This window comes from Lachancea lanzarotensis, scaffold LALA0S10, assembly GCF_000938715.1.
Source record: "Lachancea lanzarotensis genome assembly LALA0, scaffold LALA0S10, whole genome shotgun sequence".
Classification (NCBI taxonomy): domain Eukaryota; kingdom Fungi; phylum Ascomycota; class Saccharomycetes; order Saccharomycetales; family Saccharomycetaceae; genus Lachancea; species Lachancea lanzarotensis.
Genome location: NW_019212888.1, coordinates 164,261 through 181,193, shown reverse-complemented (window position 1 = coordinate 181,193; position 16,933 = coordinate 164,261). Strand labels below are relative to the sequence as shown.

The 16,933-nt window shown below is 43.7% G+C and overlaps 10 protein-coding genes across 10 annotated transcripts; 4 read left to right on the top strand and 6 right to left on the bottom strand.

The window, feature by feature from the left end:
- Positions 1-45: 45 nt before the first annotated feature.
- NAN1 (LALA0S10e01948g1_1) lies at positions 46-2,673 on the bottom strand (the record flags this gene model as incomplete). Its single annotated transcript, XM_022775427.1, has 1 exon — positions 46-2,673. One exon carries the CDS (start codon positions 2,671-2,673, stop codon positions 46-48), a length of 2,628 nt encoding a protein of 875 aa, XP_022630296.1.
- Positions 2,674-2,965: 292 nt separating this feature from the next.
- On the top strand, positions 2,966-3,178 carry RPB10 (LALA0S10e01926g1_1; the record flags this gene model as incomplete). The annotated part of the gene is made up of 1 exon (XM_022775426.1): positions 2,966-3,178. One exon carries the CDS (start codon positions 2,966-2,968, stop codon positions 3,176-3,178), a length of 213 nt encoding a protein of 70 aa, XP_022630295.1.
- Positions 3,179-3,513: 335 nt separating this feature from the next.
- On the bottom strand, positions 3,514-6,105 carry MGM1 (LALA0S10e01904g1_1; the record flags this gene model as incomplete). Its single annotated transcript, XM_022775425.1, has 1 exon — positions 3,514-6,105. The coding sequence occupies one exon, from the start codon at positions 6,103-6,105 to the stop codon at positions 3,514-3,516; it is 2,592 nt and encodes an 863-aa protein (XP_022630294.1).
- A 798-nt stretch (positions 6,106-6,903) lies between these two features.
- Positions 6,904-7,640, top strand: HHO1 (LALA0S10e01882g1_1; the record flags this gene model as incomplete). The annotated part of the gene is made up of 2 exons (XM_022775424.1): positions 6,904-7,063; positions 7,135-7,640. The coding sequence occupies 2 exons, from the start codon at positions 6,904-6,906 to the stop codon at positions 7,638-7,640; spliced, it is 666 nt and encodes a 221-aa protein (XP_022630293.1).
- Positions 7,641-8,541: 901 nt separating this feature from the next.
- TBF1 (LALA0S10e01860g1_1) lies at positions 8,542-10,074 on the top strand (the record flags this gene model as incomplete). Its single annotated transcript, XM_022775423.1, has 1 exon — positions 8,542-10,074. One exon carries the CDS (start codon positions 8,542-8,544, stop codon positions 10,072-10,074), a length of 1,533 nt encoding a protein of 510 aa, XP_022630292.1.
- Positions 10,075-10,548: 474 nt separating this feature from the next.
- On the top strand, positions 10,549-11,820 carry STE4 (LALA0S10e01838g1_1; the record flags this gene model as incomplete). The annotated part of the gene is made up of 1 exon (XM_022775422.1): positions 10,549-11,820. One exon carries the CDS (start codon positions 10,549-10,551, stop codon positions 11,818-11,820), a length of 1,272 nt encoding a protein of 423 aa, XP_022630291.1.
- A 48-nt stretch (positions 11,821-11,868) lies between these two features.
- SAS5 (LALA0S10e01816g1_1) lies at positions 11,869-12,593 on the bottom strand (the record flags this gene model as incomplete). Its single annotated transcript, XM_022775420.1, has 2 exons — positions 11,869-12,519; positions 12,585-12,593. 2 exons carry the CDS (start codon positions 12,591-12,593, stop codon positions 11,869-11,871), a joined length of 660 nt encoding a protein of 219 aa, XP_022630290.1.
- Positions 12,594-12,946: 353 nt separating this feature from the next.
- LALA0_S10e01794g (LALA0S10e01794g1_1) lies at positions 12,947-13,798 on the bottom strand (the record flags this gene model as incomplete). The annotated part of the gene is made up of 2 exons (XM_022775419.1): positions 12,947-13,705; positions 13,790-13,798. 2 exons carry the CDS (start codon positions 13,796-13,798, stop codon positions 12,947-12,949), a joined length of 768 nt encoding a protein of 255 aa, XP_022630289.1.
- Positions 13,799-14,243: 445 nt separating this feature from the next.
- AIM41 (LALA0S10e01772g1_1) lies at positions 14,244-14,810 on the bottom strand (the record flags this gene model as incomplete). The annotated part of the gene is made up of 1 exon (XM_022775418.1): positions 14,244-14,810. One exon carries the CDS (start codon positions 14,808-14,810, stop codon positions 14,244-14,246), a length of 567 nt encoding a protein of 188 aa, XP_022630288.1.
- Positions 14,811-15,083: 273 nt separating this feature from the next.
- On the bottom strand, positions 15,084-16,436 carry RUD3 (LALA0S10e01750g1_1; the record flags this gene model as incomplete). Its single annotated transcript, XM_022775417.1, has 1 exon — positions 15,084-16,436. The coding sequence occupies one exon, from the start codon at positions 16,434-16,436 to the stop codon at positions 15,084-15,086; it is 1,353 nt and encodes a 450-aa protein (XP_022630287.1).
- Between the last annotated feature and the right edge of the window lie 497 nt (positions 16,437-16,933).

Genomic DNA, 16,933 nt, shown 5'->3' with positions numbered 1-16,933 from the left:
ATCAAAGATGATTTTATAAACAGTATGAACAGTATCCTGTTTACTCTATGAAATAGCTTTTAATACTCTATCAAAAAGGGTGTCCATTTGCACATTTCCCAAATTCTCGAACATGCTGGTGAAGCTGTTCATATTCAGAAGTTTCTGCGACTTTTCGCCGTTGATGAAATCGAGAGTGGCATCCTCTTCTTCTGCGTCTTCCTCGTGGCCACTGTTACCGTTCACCGCATTTTCATTACTGTTGGTTAATTTTTTCAACTCGAGTTCGAATCTGTTAGAGTCCAAGGGATCCATCACAGCATCCTTGTCCACCTCTTCGAACATTTCTGCGCTTGTCGTTGTACTGACCACTCCGAGTCTATTTTTGATGTCCAAAAATATGAAGTCCGTGTCGTGGTTCCACCTAATACACGAAATGTAGTCGCTATGTTGAAAAGAGCCAAGTTTTTGAGTTAGATCTGCGTTGAAAATAATAACCCGAGAACTATAATCGGAAGCGAGCATCTTACTGGTCTCCTTATTTTGTTGGTTGAGAACGAGAGCCACACGGCCATTCTTCTCGTCACAAGTCATCAGTCTTCCAAGATGACCATTTTTGTAAACCCCGTTGACATATGGGAAAAGGTCGAAAGTAACTTCTATCCGACCTCGAAGTAGATTGACCGAGTTTAAAGTGGTTTGAGTCGCAACTATTAAATTAGAATCATTCACCAGCATTATTGATTGGACTGAAGAGTCCATAGTGAATTCGTTGAATGCGTCTTCGGAGTGCTTTTTGAACTTATCGAAATTATTGAAATCCAGAACGGTGACTTTGTCGTCAAATGCATGAAATATCAGACTTCCATCGAGGGACCAAGCCAGCTCGACAGAATTACTGAAATGATTGTTGTTAGGCGGGGCAAATTTGGATAGTTGCCAATTCGAGTCGCTTTCGCTGAAGGACCAATACTTGATACCGCCATTGTTGTCTGCCGTTAAACATCCATGAGACCCGTTGATGGATCTTGGGGCCACCAAAATGCTTGTAACGGGCGCATTTGCACCATGAGGCCCGATAACTTTCGTAATTAAGGTCCAGTCACCCTTTTCAGACAACTTCCAGAATTTAAGAACATGCTGCATGTCATTTGATGATAGTAAATTATCTGGAGAAAACTCAACCTCATATGAAATCATCCAGGTTCCATCTTTAGTAAATTTGACATTTGAAATACATGGCTCTTTCAGGTTTAATTCAGCCCTTACTTTACCCATCGCATTGTTAATGCCGGATGATAGATACTGATATGAAACCTGCTCGTTCCTGTAGAAATCGTAGGCTTGAATCGCCGAGGTATGAGGAAAGTACAAATGCTTGGTACTGGGCTGAATTTCCAATATGGAACTGTAGTCCTGTCTCTTCCGCTTTAATTTCCTTTGCTGTTTTTTGGACGCTTTGACCAAATCTGTTGATGCAGTAGAAGATTTGGAAGAAACGGCAGACACTGGGGAGATTACGTCCTTAATAGCCGTTTGAAAGACACAGAGAGGCCCGCTGACGGAAACTCTAGAATTCAGATCGGTCGCATTGAGTATCAGCAGCTGATAGTCGGTGCTCATTTGGTTCTCAGTGATATGTAGACCCAGGCTATAAAACTTCTCGTTGACAAGTTCGCAATCTACAACAACACCATTCAATCGGGGTAGAAACTGCTGTAGATTTGTGGATAGCTGCCAAAAGCTAAGCACCTTTTCCCAACCACCGGAAAGCAGGTATGATCCATCTGAAGTAAAGCACAAGGAAAGCACGGAATCGATGTGCCACTTGAGCAAGCGAGACGACCGGTCCTGGAGATTGACAACATTGATCACACCAGAGGCAAACCCAACGGCCAGTTGCGAACATTCATTGTCCAAAGCCATGACTGTTGCAAAATGGGAGTTTGACGAGGCTGTGGAAGAGTTGGACGTCGAGGGAAGCGGTAGCTTAATGTCATTTTCAGGAACATCCGAGAAAACCGACCACACATGTACTTCCTTTTTGCTGCTTTGATCTTTCTTCAGTATGGATAAATATTGACTATTGGAAGACCATGCAGACAGCAGAACATGATCGATTTTCCGGCGTTCGATCAGCTTCTGTTCGGCACGATTATACTCGTATAGTCTGTATGTGTACGCCGCAGACGATTCCTGGACAGAAGTTAAAACCCTGAGGGCGCCTTCTTGAACCGTTTCGAATACTTTAATGACACGCTCATCCTGTGCGAAATCGTTTCCAAGCTCCACCACTTTTGCTTCTTCCGCAAGCCGTCCCTTGTAGTTGACCACTATGACGGTACCCAAGCTGGAAAAAACGCTGATCTCAAATTCCTCGGTCCCTGTATCACTTTCAGCCTGTTTCGTGACGTCTCCCAGCGCAAGATGGCTCACATGAGCGGATCTTGGACCGAGAAACGCATCTGCCAATTGCTTGTTGTTCGCATATTTCAAAGTTTTGACGCACTGCCGAGTTTCTAACGAATAAATTTTCAGCTGGTTATTAAACGGAACGATTATGCCGCTCTGGTTGTGTGTTAGCAGTGTCACAGTCTTTGAACTGCACGATCTGTTGCTTGCCCGCGGAAACACCACTTTCCCACCAGAAACAACGCCCAGTTTGTATTTTTCATGGTGTACTGACTGTACCATTTTTTCTCAAGCTCTATCAGTGGTCTTTCAATGGCCCAGTACCTTCTTTCCACGCCGCTGAAATATCCAGAAGGCTCAAGTTCACTAGCTCATCGCATGCAATAACCAAAAATTTTTCAAAATATTCAAAAGGCCATATCACTCTGTACTAAACAAAAATTTAGACATCTCTAAAAGATCAAAAAACTTTCGAGAGAGATGAGCTTCAACTTTTGAGTTTTGGAGAAGGAAACGAAAGCTCTTGTACTATCCTGGAGGTATCTGCTGTTGATCGTGGACAGTATCGAGGGCGATGATTGTTCCAGTGAGATGTTTTTCCTGCGGGAAGGTTGTTGGTGACAAATGGGAAGCTTATTTGAACATGTTGCAAGAAGACGAGCTGGACGAAGGAACTGCGCTTTCAAGACTTGGTCTGAAGAGATACTGCTGCAGACGTATGATTCTGACGCATGTGGACTTGATCGAAAAGTTCCTGAGATACAATCCGCTTGAAAAACGCGATTAGGGCGGAAAATCCCATCGATGAAGTGAAAGAAATCCTGCGTCGCAGAGCGTACCATACCATCTGTCAAACAAATGGATAGGTCAAACAGACGCCAAAATCTGTATAGTAACCATGTAAAACGAAAATAAAGGGAATAAAGAGAAAAGAAAAGAATTGAGTTTGAAATGAATTGAAACGAAATGGAAAATGGCACTGCCGCAGGGCTTGTCAAACAGTTGGTAGTATAACTTGTCCTTATCATCATTATTTTATGAACTTTTCGATTCTCGCCAATATTCGTATTTACAGAATTTGTGTTGAGTAGACTAGGACAGTCCCCTCGCATAATGGGTAACTCAAGATTTCGCATTTTTGTAGCTTCTCTTGTACATCAGAATAGAATCTATGCGCTCTAGAGCAAGTTCCAAAAGATCTTTCCGTTTCTGCAGGTCGATATGACGAGCAATGCGGGGGTCCTCTTTAGCAAATAGCTCTACCTGTTCGTCAGAGAGTCCCGAGAGCTTTCTATCCAGCTCGATCGGAAAATTGTAGAAGAAATCACTGAGCAACTCGACGTTCAAAAACAAGACCGCAGTTGAAGTCAGTTTGTCACTGACGGCATTCAAAAACACTTCTGGACATAAGTCCTTATCAGCGGTGGAATGGCATTTGTTTTTCAGAATCTTCAACCTGAAATTCAGGAGGTGAGATCTCTTCTCCAAAAATTCAGCTTCTCGACCACGCTCCAGTAACAACCCGGAAAAACCTAAGGTCTCCTGATTTCCAACATCCTGCTTCAAGTAAGTCATAACTTGAGATAGTTTACGCCCCCCTACCATATTTTTGATGGCCTGCAATCTCTCACTGCATTGTCTCATCTCTTCCCTAATCAAGTTCGTAGCGTGCTCATGCGCCACTGCCCAGTCACGCTCCTCCAAGTCAATTTCATACTTGAAAGGTTTGATACAGTTCTCGACTTGATCTGCCGTGGAGTAGTACTTCGTGTTCAGTACGTTCACTGCCGTGTTGTTCACCAACTCCTTGATCAAATCGTGATTTTTCAGTTGTGTCAGGTCTAAAACGTTTTCTAGCTCCTTCAAGATTGCATTGGTGACCAGCGACGTCGAGATTCTTCCAACACCAATTTTTGTGAGACTTCCGGAAGAAAGTTCTAATTTTTTATGCCAGTACAGTGCCGAAGACTCATCTTTTTCAGTTTTCTTAGCAGTCAGCTCCTGTAAGTTGTCGTCTTTCCAATACCGTGTTGCAAGAAGGTCAAGTACACGCTGATCTAAGTCGGCTTTCAGAATAGACTTTAGCTCGTATCTGTTAAACTTTTCTTGTAGTTCCTTGATCGAAAGTTTCAGAACGTCAACGTTACTTAAAAGGTATGATTTAGGAGTGAGCTGGCGGTCATTGAACTCCACTTTGAACAAGTATGACGTATCATCAAGCTCTTGATGGATCAATCTTGATGTAGGTTCGAGCGCTTCAGACATAGATATCTCCAAAATGCTTATGAGCTTTTCCCTAAGCTTCTTGGTTGAGACTTGACAGTTAGTGAAAGTACTTCTATTTTGCCTGAAATAATCCCTTTCAAACGAACGTGTTTGTTCGACCACGGTCTCTTTAGGGTCTTTTCGAGTAAAAAGACCCTGTTTCGAACCAGTATCAAAAAATTTGGCGGTGGTACTAGGGGCCCTTGTAATGACACCGACGTAGCCCATTTTCAGTGGGTACTTTTTACTATTAAGAACCTCACGAGCCCGAGCGGGATCCACCAAGTCTAGCTTTGTAATGACTCCGATGGTTCTTGTTCCCTTAGGATCCGCAATTTTACTAGCCCTTAATGCACTGCTGTTCGCTAAATCAACATCGGCTGCGGAGATTGCCAATATAATGTTTGGTTCTGCTAGGTATTTGTCACATAACTGGCGGATCTTGGATTTTAGCTCCAAGGGCTGATCTGCGGCTTCCACTTGAATGTAGCCTGGTAGATCGACTAAAGACAAATCTGGAACCCGCGAAGATTTGATAGTTAGTTGGATGGGATCAGCGGAAACTGCTTCCGTAGAAGGAACGGCCATGTTCAATTCCATAAGGATGCGCTTCACCTCATTAAAATCCTTGATATTATAGGCACGAAGGGAAGGAAAATCTGCTGTAGTCTCATTTGAACCTGCAGTGTTGACCAGCGTCAGTTCGATCGGTCTTCTTGTAACCATGTTGGAACCTTTGGGCAGAAACTCCTTCCCTACAATAGATTCAAGAACTGAAGATTTCCCAGACGACTGTGAGCCTACCACCACAATGGACGGTAATGTTAGGTTGGCTGAAGATGAATCTACCTTGTTGAGGATGGCCCGTATTTCGATCATCTGTTTGGTCAAGTTCAAGATATCGTTTTCGGTGTTATCATCAGCTTCTTCTTCTTCTTCGTCCTCGTCTTCCTCATCTCCCCTTTCCTGTGCACTGAACTGTTCTTTGCCCAAGGACGCCAGTAGTGCTGCTGCTGCCGCGGCGTCGCGATCACTATCTCCACCTTCTTCACCGTCAGAACCACCTCGCCCACCAAAAGCATCGCCCAATCTGTTTTTCATACCCTGTGCAAAGTCCTTGAGCTGTGAAAGTTTCTCATGAGAAAAATTGGTTGCTTCTTCGACCTTGTACGCAACATAAGAGCTCACAGCAGCAGCTCCACCACCTATATATGCAGGTATTTTTACGGTTCTGGCGAGAAGCTTGGGGAAAAATGATGCAAACCGGCGGTGTGTGAGATGTTGAATAAGTTCTCGCGACACATAAGTGGGTGTAGACGGTCTCACAAAAGAGTGGTAGTATGACGTGGGATGGACTCTTCTGAGAGGCCCGTTGTGGAAGCTTCGAAGCACCAAAGCTCTCAAAAAAGCTCGCGAAGCTGGAACAGCTTTATCCGATGCTCGCAACATCGTCTATGGCCACTATAAACAACGTTATGATGTGAAACTGGATGCCCTTGCTGTCACGAAGGATGTTTGGACTCGAGCTCATCATCATCATCATCATCATCATCATGAATGGTCCTTCCGTTATGTTAAATGACCCTTTGATATGTCACTGTGTACGTCTGTGTCATCGATGTCAGAATAAAACCTTGTCAGTCAATCTTGTCAATTAGATCCCAAGCTTCACGGCAAAATTTAGGACGATAAACATATCGAATTCATTCTATATTTAATATTAATCACCGCAAGCTTCTTTGAGATTTTTTCCATTTCGACCAGATGTCACTATCGTCCTCTCCAGTGTTGATCAAGTTTCGAACCACGCATATAAATGTGAGTCGCGGCAGCAATACGAATTTCAATCACAACTCAATGTGTTTCATCAGAGCCCTGATATGACTTGTTCAGCTCTAAAAAAATAGTGTCCGCCATAAAGCTCATTTAATGTTGATTACAAGCTTATATGTCATTAATTTACTGACGTTGCAACTATAGGCATCATGAACACCGAAACGATCCGGGTTTTTTCAGTGAAAGCCAAAATCAAACAACAGATTGTGTATCTATAGTAGAATTTCGCGGTATCTTATCCGATGTTCCAAATGTATACTCAAATCGTGGTTGAGTATCGGACGCCAAATATTTTGGTGATCTGAGAAAAGTATATATTATCAAGGGGGGACCCCAATAAACAAAACTATTCAGACATCTTCATCAACAAACAACCAAAATACCAAAGATTGAGAGATCAAAGAGTTCAAGATGCCTACCAAAGTTACCAGCAGGGCAGCAAAAAACAGCAAAAGTTCACCAATGGAAAAAGCCAAGTCAAAAGATGTTAAAAAGACACCAGCGAAAAGCACAAACAATAAGGTTTCTAAGCCTGTGGGAAAGTCCAAGAGCCCGCTCCCCACTTACAAAGGTACGTTGGTGGTGAAAATAGTGTTCTGAAGAAATGTTTGAGTATTTGTTACTAACGTAAATTTCGTTCAGAGATGATCATCGAAGGGATTGCGTCTTTAGGAGACCGTAATGGATCTAGTCGGCAGGCTTTGAAAAAACATATTTCAGGGAAATACACGTTGGGTGAAGGGTTCGAAAATCACTTCAATTTGGCAGTGAGACGCGGTATCGAATCTGGTGAATTCTCACAACCAAAGGGGCCCTCCGGGCCCTTAAAAGTCGTGAAGAAGCCTGCTCACCCCAAAACTGAAAACACGTCTGAACCCAAAAGTCGTGGTGCAGCTAAAACCAACGAAACAGAAGGCGCAAAGCGCGGAAAGGATTCTGCGTCCAAAAAGGTGAAAGAAGAAGAAGCTCCCAAACCAAAGGAAAGAAGAAGAAGTTCTGCTTCCTCCAAGTCAGCTTCTACCAGCAAAATGAGCAAAAAATCTTCGATGCAGTCCAAGAAACCTGTTTCCAAAATCTCTTCAAAACCCATAGCCAAGCCTGTTGCCAAACCTGTAAAGTCTACCGCACGCAAAGTAGCGGTTGCTTAGGCTCAAAAACGTGTCAAAAGTCTGCGAGACAAACCAACTATTACTCGCAGCGTCGTGTTTCTCGGGCGTGCCCCTAAGCTGCTCAATCGTTTTGTCTGTTGGGCTCACCGAAAAAAGGCTGGATTTCTCGTTTGATGATGTCTTTTCTTATGGTTTGCGTGCAACACAGGTCCCAACATGTTGTATCTTTATGTAGATTTATACGCTAGCACCGCAGGATGGTTGCGATAATTTTGAAATCGGCTTGATGTTGGTTATCGAGCGTATACACTGCCATTTTTTCAATATCGGAATATCAACGCCTATGAAGGTTCCCGGATATTTTCTACTGACCATCAGTCTCCTAAACTAACATTTGGGACGTAATTCAAAGATCAGAACTTCTAACCCAAAGCGATTTGACTCAAAACTAACAGTTACGAGGAAATTGTCTTTGTTGAGAAGTAATTAGGGAGATGAGGTATCGACAAAGGCACGACACAAGCACGCTATGATAGCCGTCGTGCAGGAGGCGTAGAAAAGAAGCGTAGAAATACTCCTCAAACGCAAAGCTTTCACATCATTCAAAAACACTCGTCAAATACTTTAGTTCATTCATTAACCAAGATGCCTGTAGTTTGTCACTGTTACCTAGATTTAAAAAATAGTACCAAGGCGGAACGTTACAGTCGAGACTGCAACAAGGTCTTGTCAACTAATAGATGAGATTCAGATTCAAGGGGCTGAGGTTAGGATCTTTACATCGTCAAGTACTTGGCAAGCTCACCTTTTTTACGTCAAGCTGGATGAGATGGGATAATATTAAAATTAAAGATTCTTGCCCTAACCTAGGGCTAAATCTTCGAATGGAAAGAACAGAAGTTCAAAAACTCAAAGGACCGGTCTATAGAGACGATCAAAAATGCCAGGGGCATCTTCAGCAGATGAGTTTGAAGACCAAAGCTTAAGTGGAAAGAAACCAGGCCGTTTACACACGGAACTGCCGTTTAGGACGCAATTGAACATCGATTCCATCACTTTACTGGAAAACGTATCTACTCAACTTTTGAAGCTGCTCAAGACCAGCAATATAGAGGTTTTGATGCAATTAACGGTTCCAAATAATGCAGATGTAGTTGAAGCGGAGGTCTTTGACACTCTATTCGAATTGTTTGTGCAAGTGAAAAAGGTGTATTCTGAGCTGCCTTTGCTGCGTGTCAGTGATGTGGCTCCTGGCTTGTGGCTTGCGGACGAGCAATGCCCTTACGTTTTGAAATCGAAAGAAAGTTTGATCCTAGCTGCCATTCGAAAGGCTAACGTCGCAACCTATCTTCTTTCAATTATGGGCAGGTTACAATACGGATTTTCGTTCTTGGACGACAACTTCATCGAAATTTTTGCACCCGAAGGACGAGAGCTGCCGTCTGAGGTAGATCGAGTACTGGCCACCTCACTGGGCAGGCTTTTGAAGCCGCAAGCGGTTTTATATCTAAATCTGAAGACACAGGCATACATCTCAGCGATGGATCCCTGGAAAGAATGCAGTGCCGAGGAGCTGGCTCGTACAAAGCAGGAGATACTGGATCAAATATTCCCTGCGAACATGAAAGCGTTTTTGTTGACGAAAAAGCGATTGCGTACCAATCGGCTTAGTCCCTCCGAGGAGGACTTTATGACAAGATGTTCGCACAGAAGAGAAAAGCTAGCAGCGCATGCATCAATCGAGGAGCTGGCCCGCGAATATGACTGGATGGATTTTTTCAGAGAGATGTTTTTTTACGTTCAGCGGAATCTCACTATGCTGGTCTGGGGACGAAAAAACAATGATAATCTTGATTGCCTCGATGATTCTGAATCTGGGGCAACTGATACGAATGCACGCCCCTTGGCATCTAACCCACTCCCACAGTCTGTGGATAGTCCTGTGGGGGCTTCCTCCAGAAGCAGGACGCCTCCAACGCTCACGAAAGAGAGAAGAGTAGACTCTAGGCATAAACAAAAAAGACTTTGGACCAAACAAGAGGAAGCCGCACTGGTCGAGGCACTCAAATTCAATGGACCAGCGTGGTCAAAGATTCTTGAACTACACGGAGCGGGCGGAAGTCTTTCTGAAGCCTTGAAAAGGCGAACTCAAGTGCAACTAAAAGACAAAGCTCGCAACTGGAAAATGTATTTCCTGAAAGGTGGTCAACCAGTTCCCGATTATCTGACAAAAGTGACTGGTGATTTAGAAAGAGATGAAAGATCTCGGTTGAGATTTAGAAAACGTGCTGTTAAGCCGTCGTCAGCCACTTTGAATAGCGACACTTCAGTGAGCCCGCATAGCGAGAAGGAACTTCGACAAATTGCTACAGTAGGCGTACTACAGACAGAGCCATCAAGGCCATTAGACAAACTTGAGACTCCAAATCCAACGCAAACCAATTTCAATGGCATGGCTAGTCCAGAGGTATAAAAAACAAGAAAGTAACTAGGCAGTAAAGGTGGTGATTCCAAAGTAAAACTAACAATCGATTGTGTATCGATAATAGTTGAGAGGATCGTAAGGTCAAAGCCGATGAGATAGGTGCTCCAGGACCCGAGTTCCTTTGCGAGTCACTATAAAGGTAAACTGACATTAAGAGGGCAAATCACCGGTAGTCATCGATGTCAGAGAGGTAAGGTGTCAGATTGCATCTCAACATTTTGAGGTTTGGTCCATCACGGCTAACGGAGCAGGGTGTGAGTCCAAGCAAGGGAGAGGGATACCTGCGATGCCATGGAACTGCTTGGTTGCCGATGACAGGTCTCTCCCGTAATAATTTAGGCATTCGCTAAGCTTTCTCGACAGGGAACAAAACGGTTAGGTTATACCAACTTTCGACAGAGATCGGTTACCTTTGTGAGACGAGGGTTCGCATACTGCGTTTTGATCTGTTACGAAAGAAGAATGGTGGCAGAAGACTGGCATAGATACGAAATGTCGCCTTATGACAAGCACTCTTCACAACAAGCTACAGACATCGAAAATGTGATCCAAGAACAAATAGCTCTGGCCAGGAGTGATACAAAACAGCTTTATGGACTGATTGACCGTGTCAAAACCAAGGTCAGGGACGCAGATCTGGTACAAATGTCCAAGGGGACACGATCGCTTCAAAACGGAGGTGTGAATCTAGCTACTCATCTGACGCTCAATGGACATAACAACAAAATATCGGACTTTGCGTGGTCTTTGGATTCACGCAGCATCCTCAGTGCAAGTCAGGATGGCTTCATGATAATATGGGATGCCTATTCTGGGTTTAAGAAAAATGCGATACCGTTGGATTCACAATGGGTTCTCACCTGTGCGATGAGTCCAACAGGAAACCTTGTTGCGAGTGCTGGATTGACCAACAACTGTACAATATACCGAGTATCGCAGGAAAATCGGACTCAGCAACAAATTGTATCGATCTTCAAGGGACACACCTGTTACGTTTCTCAGGTGGAGTTCTTGAATAGTAATAGTGTCATAACGGCAAGTGGTGATATGACTTGTGCATTGTGGGATATCCCCAAGGCTAAGAGAATTACAGAATTTTCGAACCATCTTGGAGATGTATTGGCGTTGGCCCTTCCGCCGGGACCTTCGAGTCGCGAAAACAGCGTCTTCGCCAGCGGAGGGTCCGACGGTTATGCTTACATTTGGGATACCAGAACGCGAAGTTCTGTGCAGAGCTTTTTCGTGAGCGAAAGCGACGTTAGCACCATGAAATTCTTTAACAACGGAGAAGCAATTGTCACAGGCGCTGACGATGGTGTTGCTCGCATGTTCGACTTGCGAAGCGATTGTTTAGTGGCAAAATATTCGTTGACTCACGGTCTGCACCAACAGACCTACTCTCCAACGCAGCAAAACGGCCCAGCGCATATGGACTACGCAATTTCACCCACCACCAATGCCTCTTTTAACCGTGCTGCCCAGAGTTCCAATTCCACATATCTCAATAACCAAGGTCTCGTTTCGTTGGATTTCAGCGGATCCGGCCGATTGATGCATGCCTGTTACACGGATTACGGGTGCGTCGTATGGGACACTCTTAAAGCAGAAATAGTTGGGAAACTTGAGGGCCATTCAAGCCGGATATCAGGTGTGAAAACCAGTCCTGACGGATTGGCCGTGTGTACTGGATCCTGGGATGCAACCTTGAAACTTTGGTCGCCTGAGTTCATGTAAAATGATATAAGGAAACATCATCGCGCGGTAGACTCCCGAAAACGGTCCCTATTGATATTCATCGATGAAATGTATTACTTCTTTCAACAAATTCTCCGGAAGCTGATGCAGATTGAAAACGAACTGATCTGCAAGGTCTAGTTTTTCTATCTGTCTGATGACTCCAGGATGATGCAATATCAGATTCACCACATCCGTAACTAGTTCTTCGTCGCCTGCAACCAGCTTTTTTATGCAATTGTCCAAATCGGCCGTTAAAGTCACCGCTAACCCATTAGTTCCTGGGACAGATGGTACGATTCCACTTGTCTTCAAAACTTCACGAAGACCAGGTACGTGAATGGGCACTTTGATCCGGATGTCACTGTGATAGCTGCTTTCCTCGAATGAAAGATCGTGCAAAACTTCGACTTTTCCGCATCCGTGCAGAAAGGTACACTGAATAGGGTATGAAAACTCACCCCATCCATGCTGCTTCAAAGTGAACGGTGGTTCTGTCATGGTCAATATTGGTTGTGGAAATGTAGGATGCAGTCGGTATGTACACTTTTCAAAGATATTAGCAGGTAGTTCTTGGCCATGGGGTCCCAAGATCCATAGGTTAACTTCCCATACTCTTGTTGGTAGTTCAGCTGATGTGCTTTGTTGGTTCAAGATCCATTGTCTGGTCTTAATGCGTAATATTCGCTCAACATAAGGCTGAGAGTTAGTTAGCAACTGAGATCTCATTGAAGTGTAACAACCACTAATCCCCATCAACATACTAGTTCCATTGGAAACAATGACGGACTGAGCTTTTGACTGGCTTTGAGGCACTCTTTAAAACTGTACAAGAGCGCTTTCAGTAAACGCTCTACAGATCAAGCTCAATATTTCGTATACTATGCAGTCTTCAACTTTCCAACCGAGCCTAAGGGTGGCATTCCAGTACTCAAGTAAAGTCATCAAGGACAACTTTGTATATTTCACGTTATGGCAAGGACTAGCGCTTTTGGATACAGTATAATTCTTGTTTATGGCTCTCTATGAGTGATGTTGCAGTGGAATTCTAAGTTGATCTATGGTTACTATACACATCTTGCATTTTCGCTCAAAAACGAAATGGTAGAAGAGCCCTTTTTCACCACTACTCGGTATTCTTCTTAACGTACTCCCACAGACTCTTCAACAGGCCCTCGGGCAAGCTGTAAAGGTCAATTATGAATTCACCTTCTTCTATGTTATTGGTAATGTTCATGTCTGAAGTTCTGTTGTCCGTTACCATCTGAACAACACCAACTAGATCGTCCTCATTCAGTTTGGTGAGACCAAATGCTAGCTTTTCCAGATCCACATTGCCCTTCAGGGCGCTTCCACTTCCGGTTTTGGCCTTCTTGCTTTTAGACTCCGCCGCAGCTGCTGCTGCAGCTTTTCGTTTTTCTCCCCCACCAACTGCGACGTTGGAAACTGGAGTTCCAGCTGCAGAAACGGCAGTTTCGTCCACTGGCCCACTTTTCATCAATTCAGCCTTGAGTATGGGTTTATTGATGGGCACTTGAATGACATGGTCCACCTCGTAAACATCTTTCATGAAATGCAAATCGTGCGTCAGCTTTCTTTCCCCGCCCTTTTCCAGCAGATGACCACTGATTAGAAGTTCAAAACCACCCCATCCTTGTTCTTCGATTTTGAAAGGTGTTTCTGTGAAGGTTCGAGTTGGATTGGGAAATGTAGGATGTAGATGGTACACAACTTTGTCGAAAATAGTGGCCGGCACTTCATTCCCTTGCTCATCTAATAGAAAGATCTCGATGCTCCATTTTCTCATCGGAAAGTTCTCCACTGGTGGCGGAACATCGGGCAGAATGGCCTGCTGAGTCTTGATTCTTACAGTACGTTTTACCGACTATTTTGAGCCCACCAGGTTAGTAAAATGATCAGAAAAAGTTGTTTTTTAAGCGCTCTTCGAGCCTCTAATTCTGGCACATACAGCCACCATTGCAAAGACGCTTCCTTGGGCCTATGAGATGCAATTCGAAGTTGATTTTAACTGTCATCGGTGTAATCTCTCTTTCGTTATTATTAGTTGTATTAGCGGCCAAGATGTACATTTCGTGATTCGTGACAGATTTCTGTGAAGCCGTTATATCTAAAGAATCGTTAAGGTTTACAAGATCAGTGAGGTTCAGTTACTGGCTGAACTGTTTGAATTCTATAGTTTTATTTTTTGGCCTATCCTAGCCTCACACTTGAGATTTGGAGTGACGTTTTAGCCTTGAACGGTGAAAACAAATTTATGAGAGCACCAACGCCCAATCGTATCGGAAGCGATGATAAGCCTTATGACAAGGTGCGGGTATTTGTTTCCGTAAACGTTATGTTTGTTGATGCCATGTGAATATTTACAGGAGAATCAACGCACAAAACTTCACAACACTCATACTTCAAAAAACATTTTTGTATTGAGAGGCAATGCTCGCACGGATGACTGATGCGGTAGCTTTCCATTGGCTTGGTACAGTTTTCCAATCGACTTTGCCAAAAACATCTTTCAACTGTAGTGCTGGCTCCTTCTGGAATAGTTCCTGTAGTAGTTTCAGGACGTGAAGGTCGACCTCAGCTCTTGACGCAACAGGCAGCTGGCCCAGGTATCCTTGAATGACCTCAGACTCTCTTTTCTCCCGCTCGATCAATTCTGGTCTGTTGTTTTGCTCGAACTGCTTTATGGATTCTGTTCTCTGGGCAATGAGTTTGGTGTACAATTCGTGGAGGGTAAACTCATCGAGCGCTTTTCCCTTACTGTCAATTTCCTTGTTCTTGATCCCAGAGAGAAGACCGCGAATTGTGGTCTTTTTAAAATCATCTTTCGCCAACATGGCTTTTTTGAGATCGGTTTTCAGAATCTTGAGGGATTCATCGTAAGCTTGAGAATTGACACATCTCACAGCTATAATTTTGTGTGGGAGTAGCAAAGACTTGGCATTTCTAATCAAAACTGGACTCTTGAGCATCCTGATAGTTCGCCGTAAAGATCCTCGAGCCGTGAGGTCTCATTCATCTTCTTCATCAATAGCCAAATTAGACCAATATTTCATAGTAATTGAGAACACCGATAGTGGTCACATGGTGATAACTATGGCTGAACTTACAATGACAGCTCAACTCGACTCAGTTTAGCTCAGTTTGGCTATTTTTGCAGTCATTCTAGAGAAGAATTTGGTATTGTATTGAGCCATCAGAGTTTTTTCCGTCCGCTTCCCAGATGGTAAGGTGGCTCTCTACAGTTATTTCTCGCTCTCCTTCTCTAAAAATTCAGTCCATAAAGAGACAAAGTTTTGAGTTCTCGAGCCACTGCTCGTAGATCTAATGCCATTGGCCGAAAGGATTAGACCTGCCTGCTGCTTTTTGTCATCGTCCCAGTTCAAAAAACTGGAGATGAGTTCCAAAACTTCGAATTTCTTGGGATCGGCTCGAGGAATCGCCACAAATGAGATCAAGAGGTTGGAAATGAGCTCTTTATCAACGCTCTCTGAGTCGTTACTTCTCTTCAGCAAAGCCAGAGCTTTAGTTAGATGTTCATTCAGTATGATAGCTTCGTGGCGTAGTTTTCCGATCTGTAGCGCCTTTTCTTTGCATTCCTGCTGTAAGGCTTCCTTTTGTGAAACATCGGCCGCCATCGTATCAACCGCAGACTTCGAGCTTTCTAGTATTTCTTGTGTCTCTTTGAGCGACGACTGCGTGCCTTCCAGCTTATTGGTGAGCTCTTCAATCAACTTATCCTTCGTGGCGTCCTTCTTGAGATATTCAGCTTGTCCTTCTTCGAGTTGCACTTTCAAACTGGTGAGCTCTTTCTCGATTTTGGATTTTGCGGACTCTGTCTTTTGCAACCGCTGAACAGTGTCTTCGAGTTCTTCTTTGGTTGAGCCTGCGTCCTGCTTAAAATTGCTCAAGACAAGTTCCAATTCCTGTACTTTGTTAGCTAACTGTCCCTGTTTATTTTCGTGTTCTCTTTTAAGTCGTTTAATGTCTTCTTTAAGGAGCACGTTCGCGTTTTCAGCTTCGGAGCAATTGCGTGTTAATTTCTCATTCTCTTCATCAAGTCCCGAAAGTTCCTGGTTCAAAGTGCCTGTTAAATTACGAAGCTCTTCACTTTGTCGTTGTGCCGAATCCAGCTTATCCTTTAGACTAAGGTTTTGCGATTCATATTCTCGCAGCTGATCTTGACATGATTCGAGCTCCTCCTGTGATTCTCGCATTTTGCTGAAAACCGCCTTCATCGACGATAACCGATCCAATAGTGAGTCGTATTGATGTTCAAAACGGTCTCTCTCTTCTTGAACCTGTGCTAGCTTGGCGCTCAAATCTTCGTCTTCATTTTTGGTTTCCGGCTGCAATTGAGCTTTTAGCTTCAACTCAGCAACTTCCGCTTGCAATCGAGCAATTTCCTCATTCAATTCTTTGTTTCCGTCCGTATTTAGAGGAGTAGAGGCACTTTCAAAAGTGTCTTTGATATTAGCACTCAGGCCGTCCTGCATTGCATTTGAGTCTGCAATAGGCTCATTTTCGGTAGGCTGCGGCTCCAAAGACTTGTTGGTCGTGCCAGCAGTTTTGTTCGCCTTTTTCTTACTCTTTGCCATGGTATTTTGTGGTAAATATGCCGATCCTTTGGCTAGATAGGTGATCTTCGTGTTGTTGATGGAACTTTTCAATTCTGCACGTACTAATTTCAATTTACATCTACGGCGTCACTGTAAGAAACCTGGAAGGAACAGCTTCACATTAGCACAAAGGGAGACCAAAGAACGGTCAAATAGTCTCTCTATGTCCACATAAAACGCCAAATAATAGAGGATATAAACATTGACATTTTTGCAGCCGCTTTTCTCGACTTTTAGTAAGTCAAACTCATATCCCACACCAAAATGGAGTTTAATTGGTTTTTAAAGGCAAAAAGGATAGTCATCGTATGGGAAAAGTTTCAGATGCAAATATCAGCACTAAGGCGCTGTGTAGTGACTTCAAGCTTGTATGGGACTCTAATGGACTGTGCAGCTCTGTATCTATGCATACTTCAAAAAAAAGATAATTTCCTGACGTTCGAGTAGTATTACCGGTTGTTGCTCTTGAGATAGAC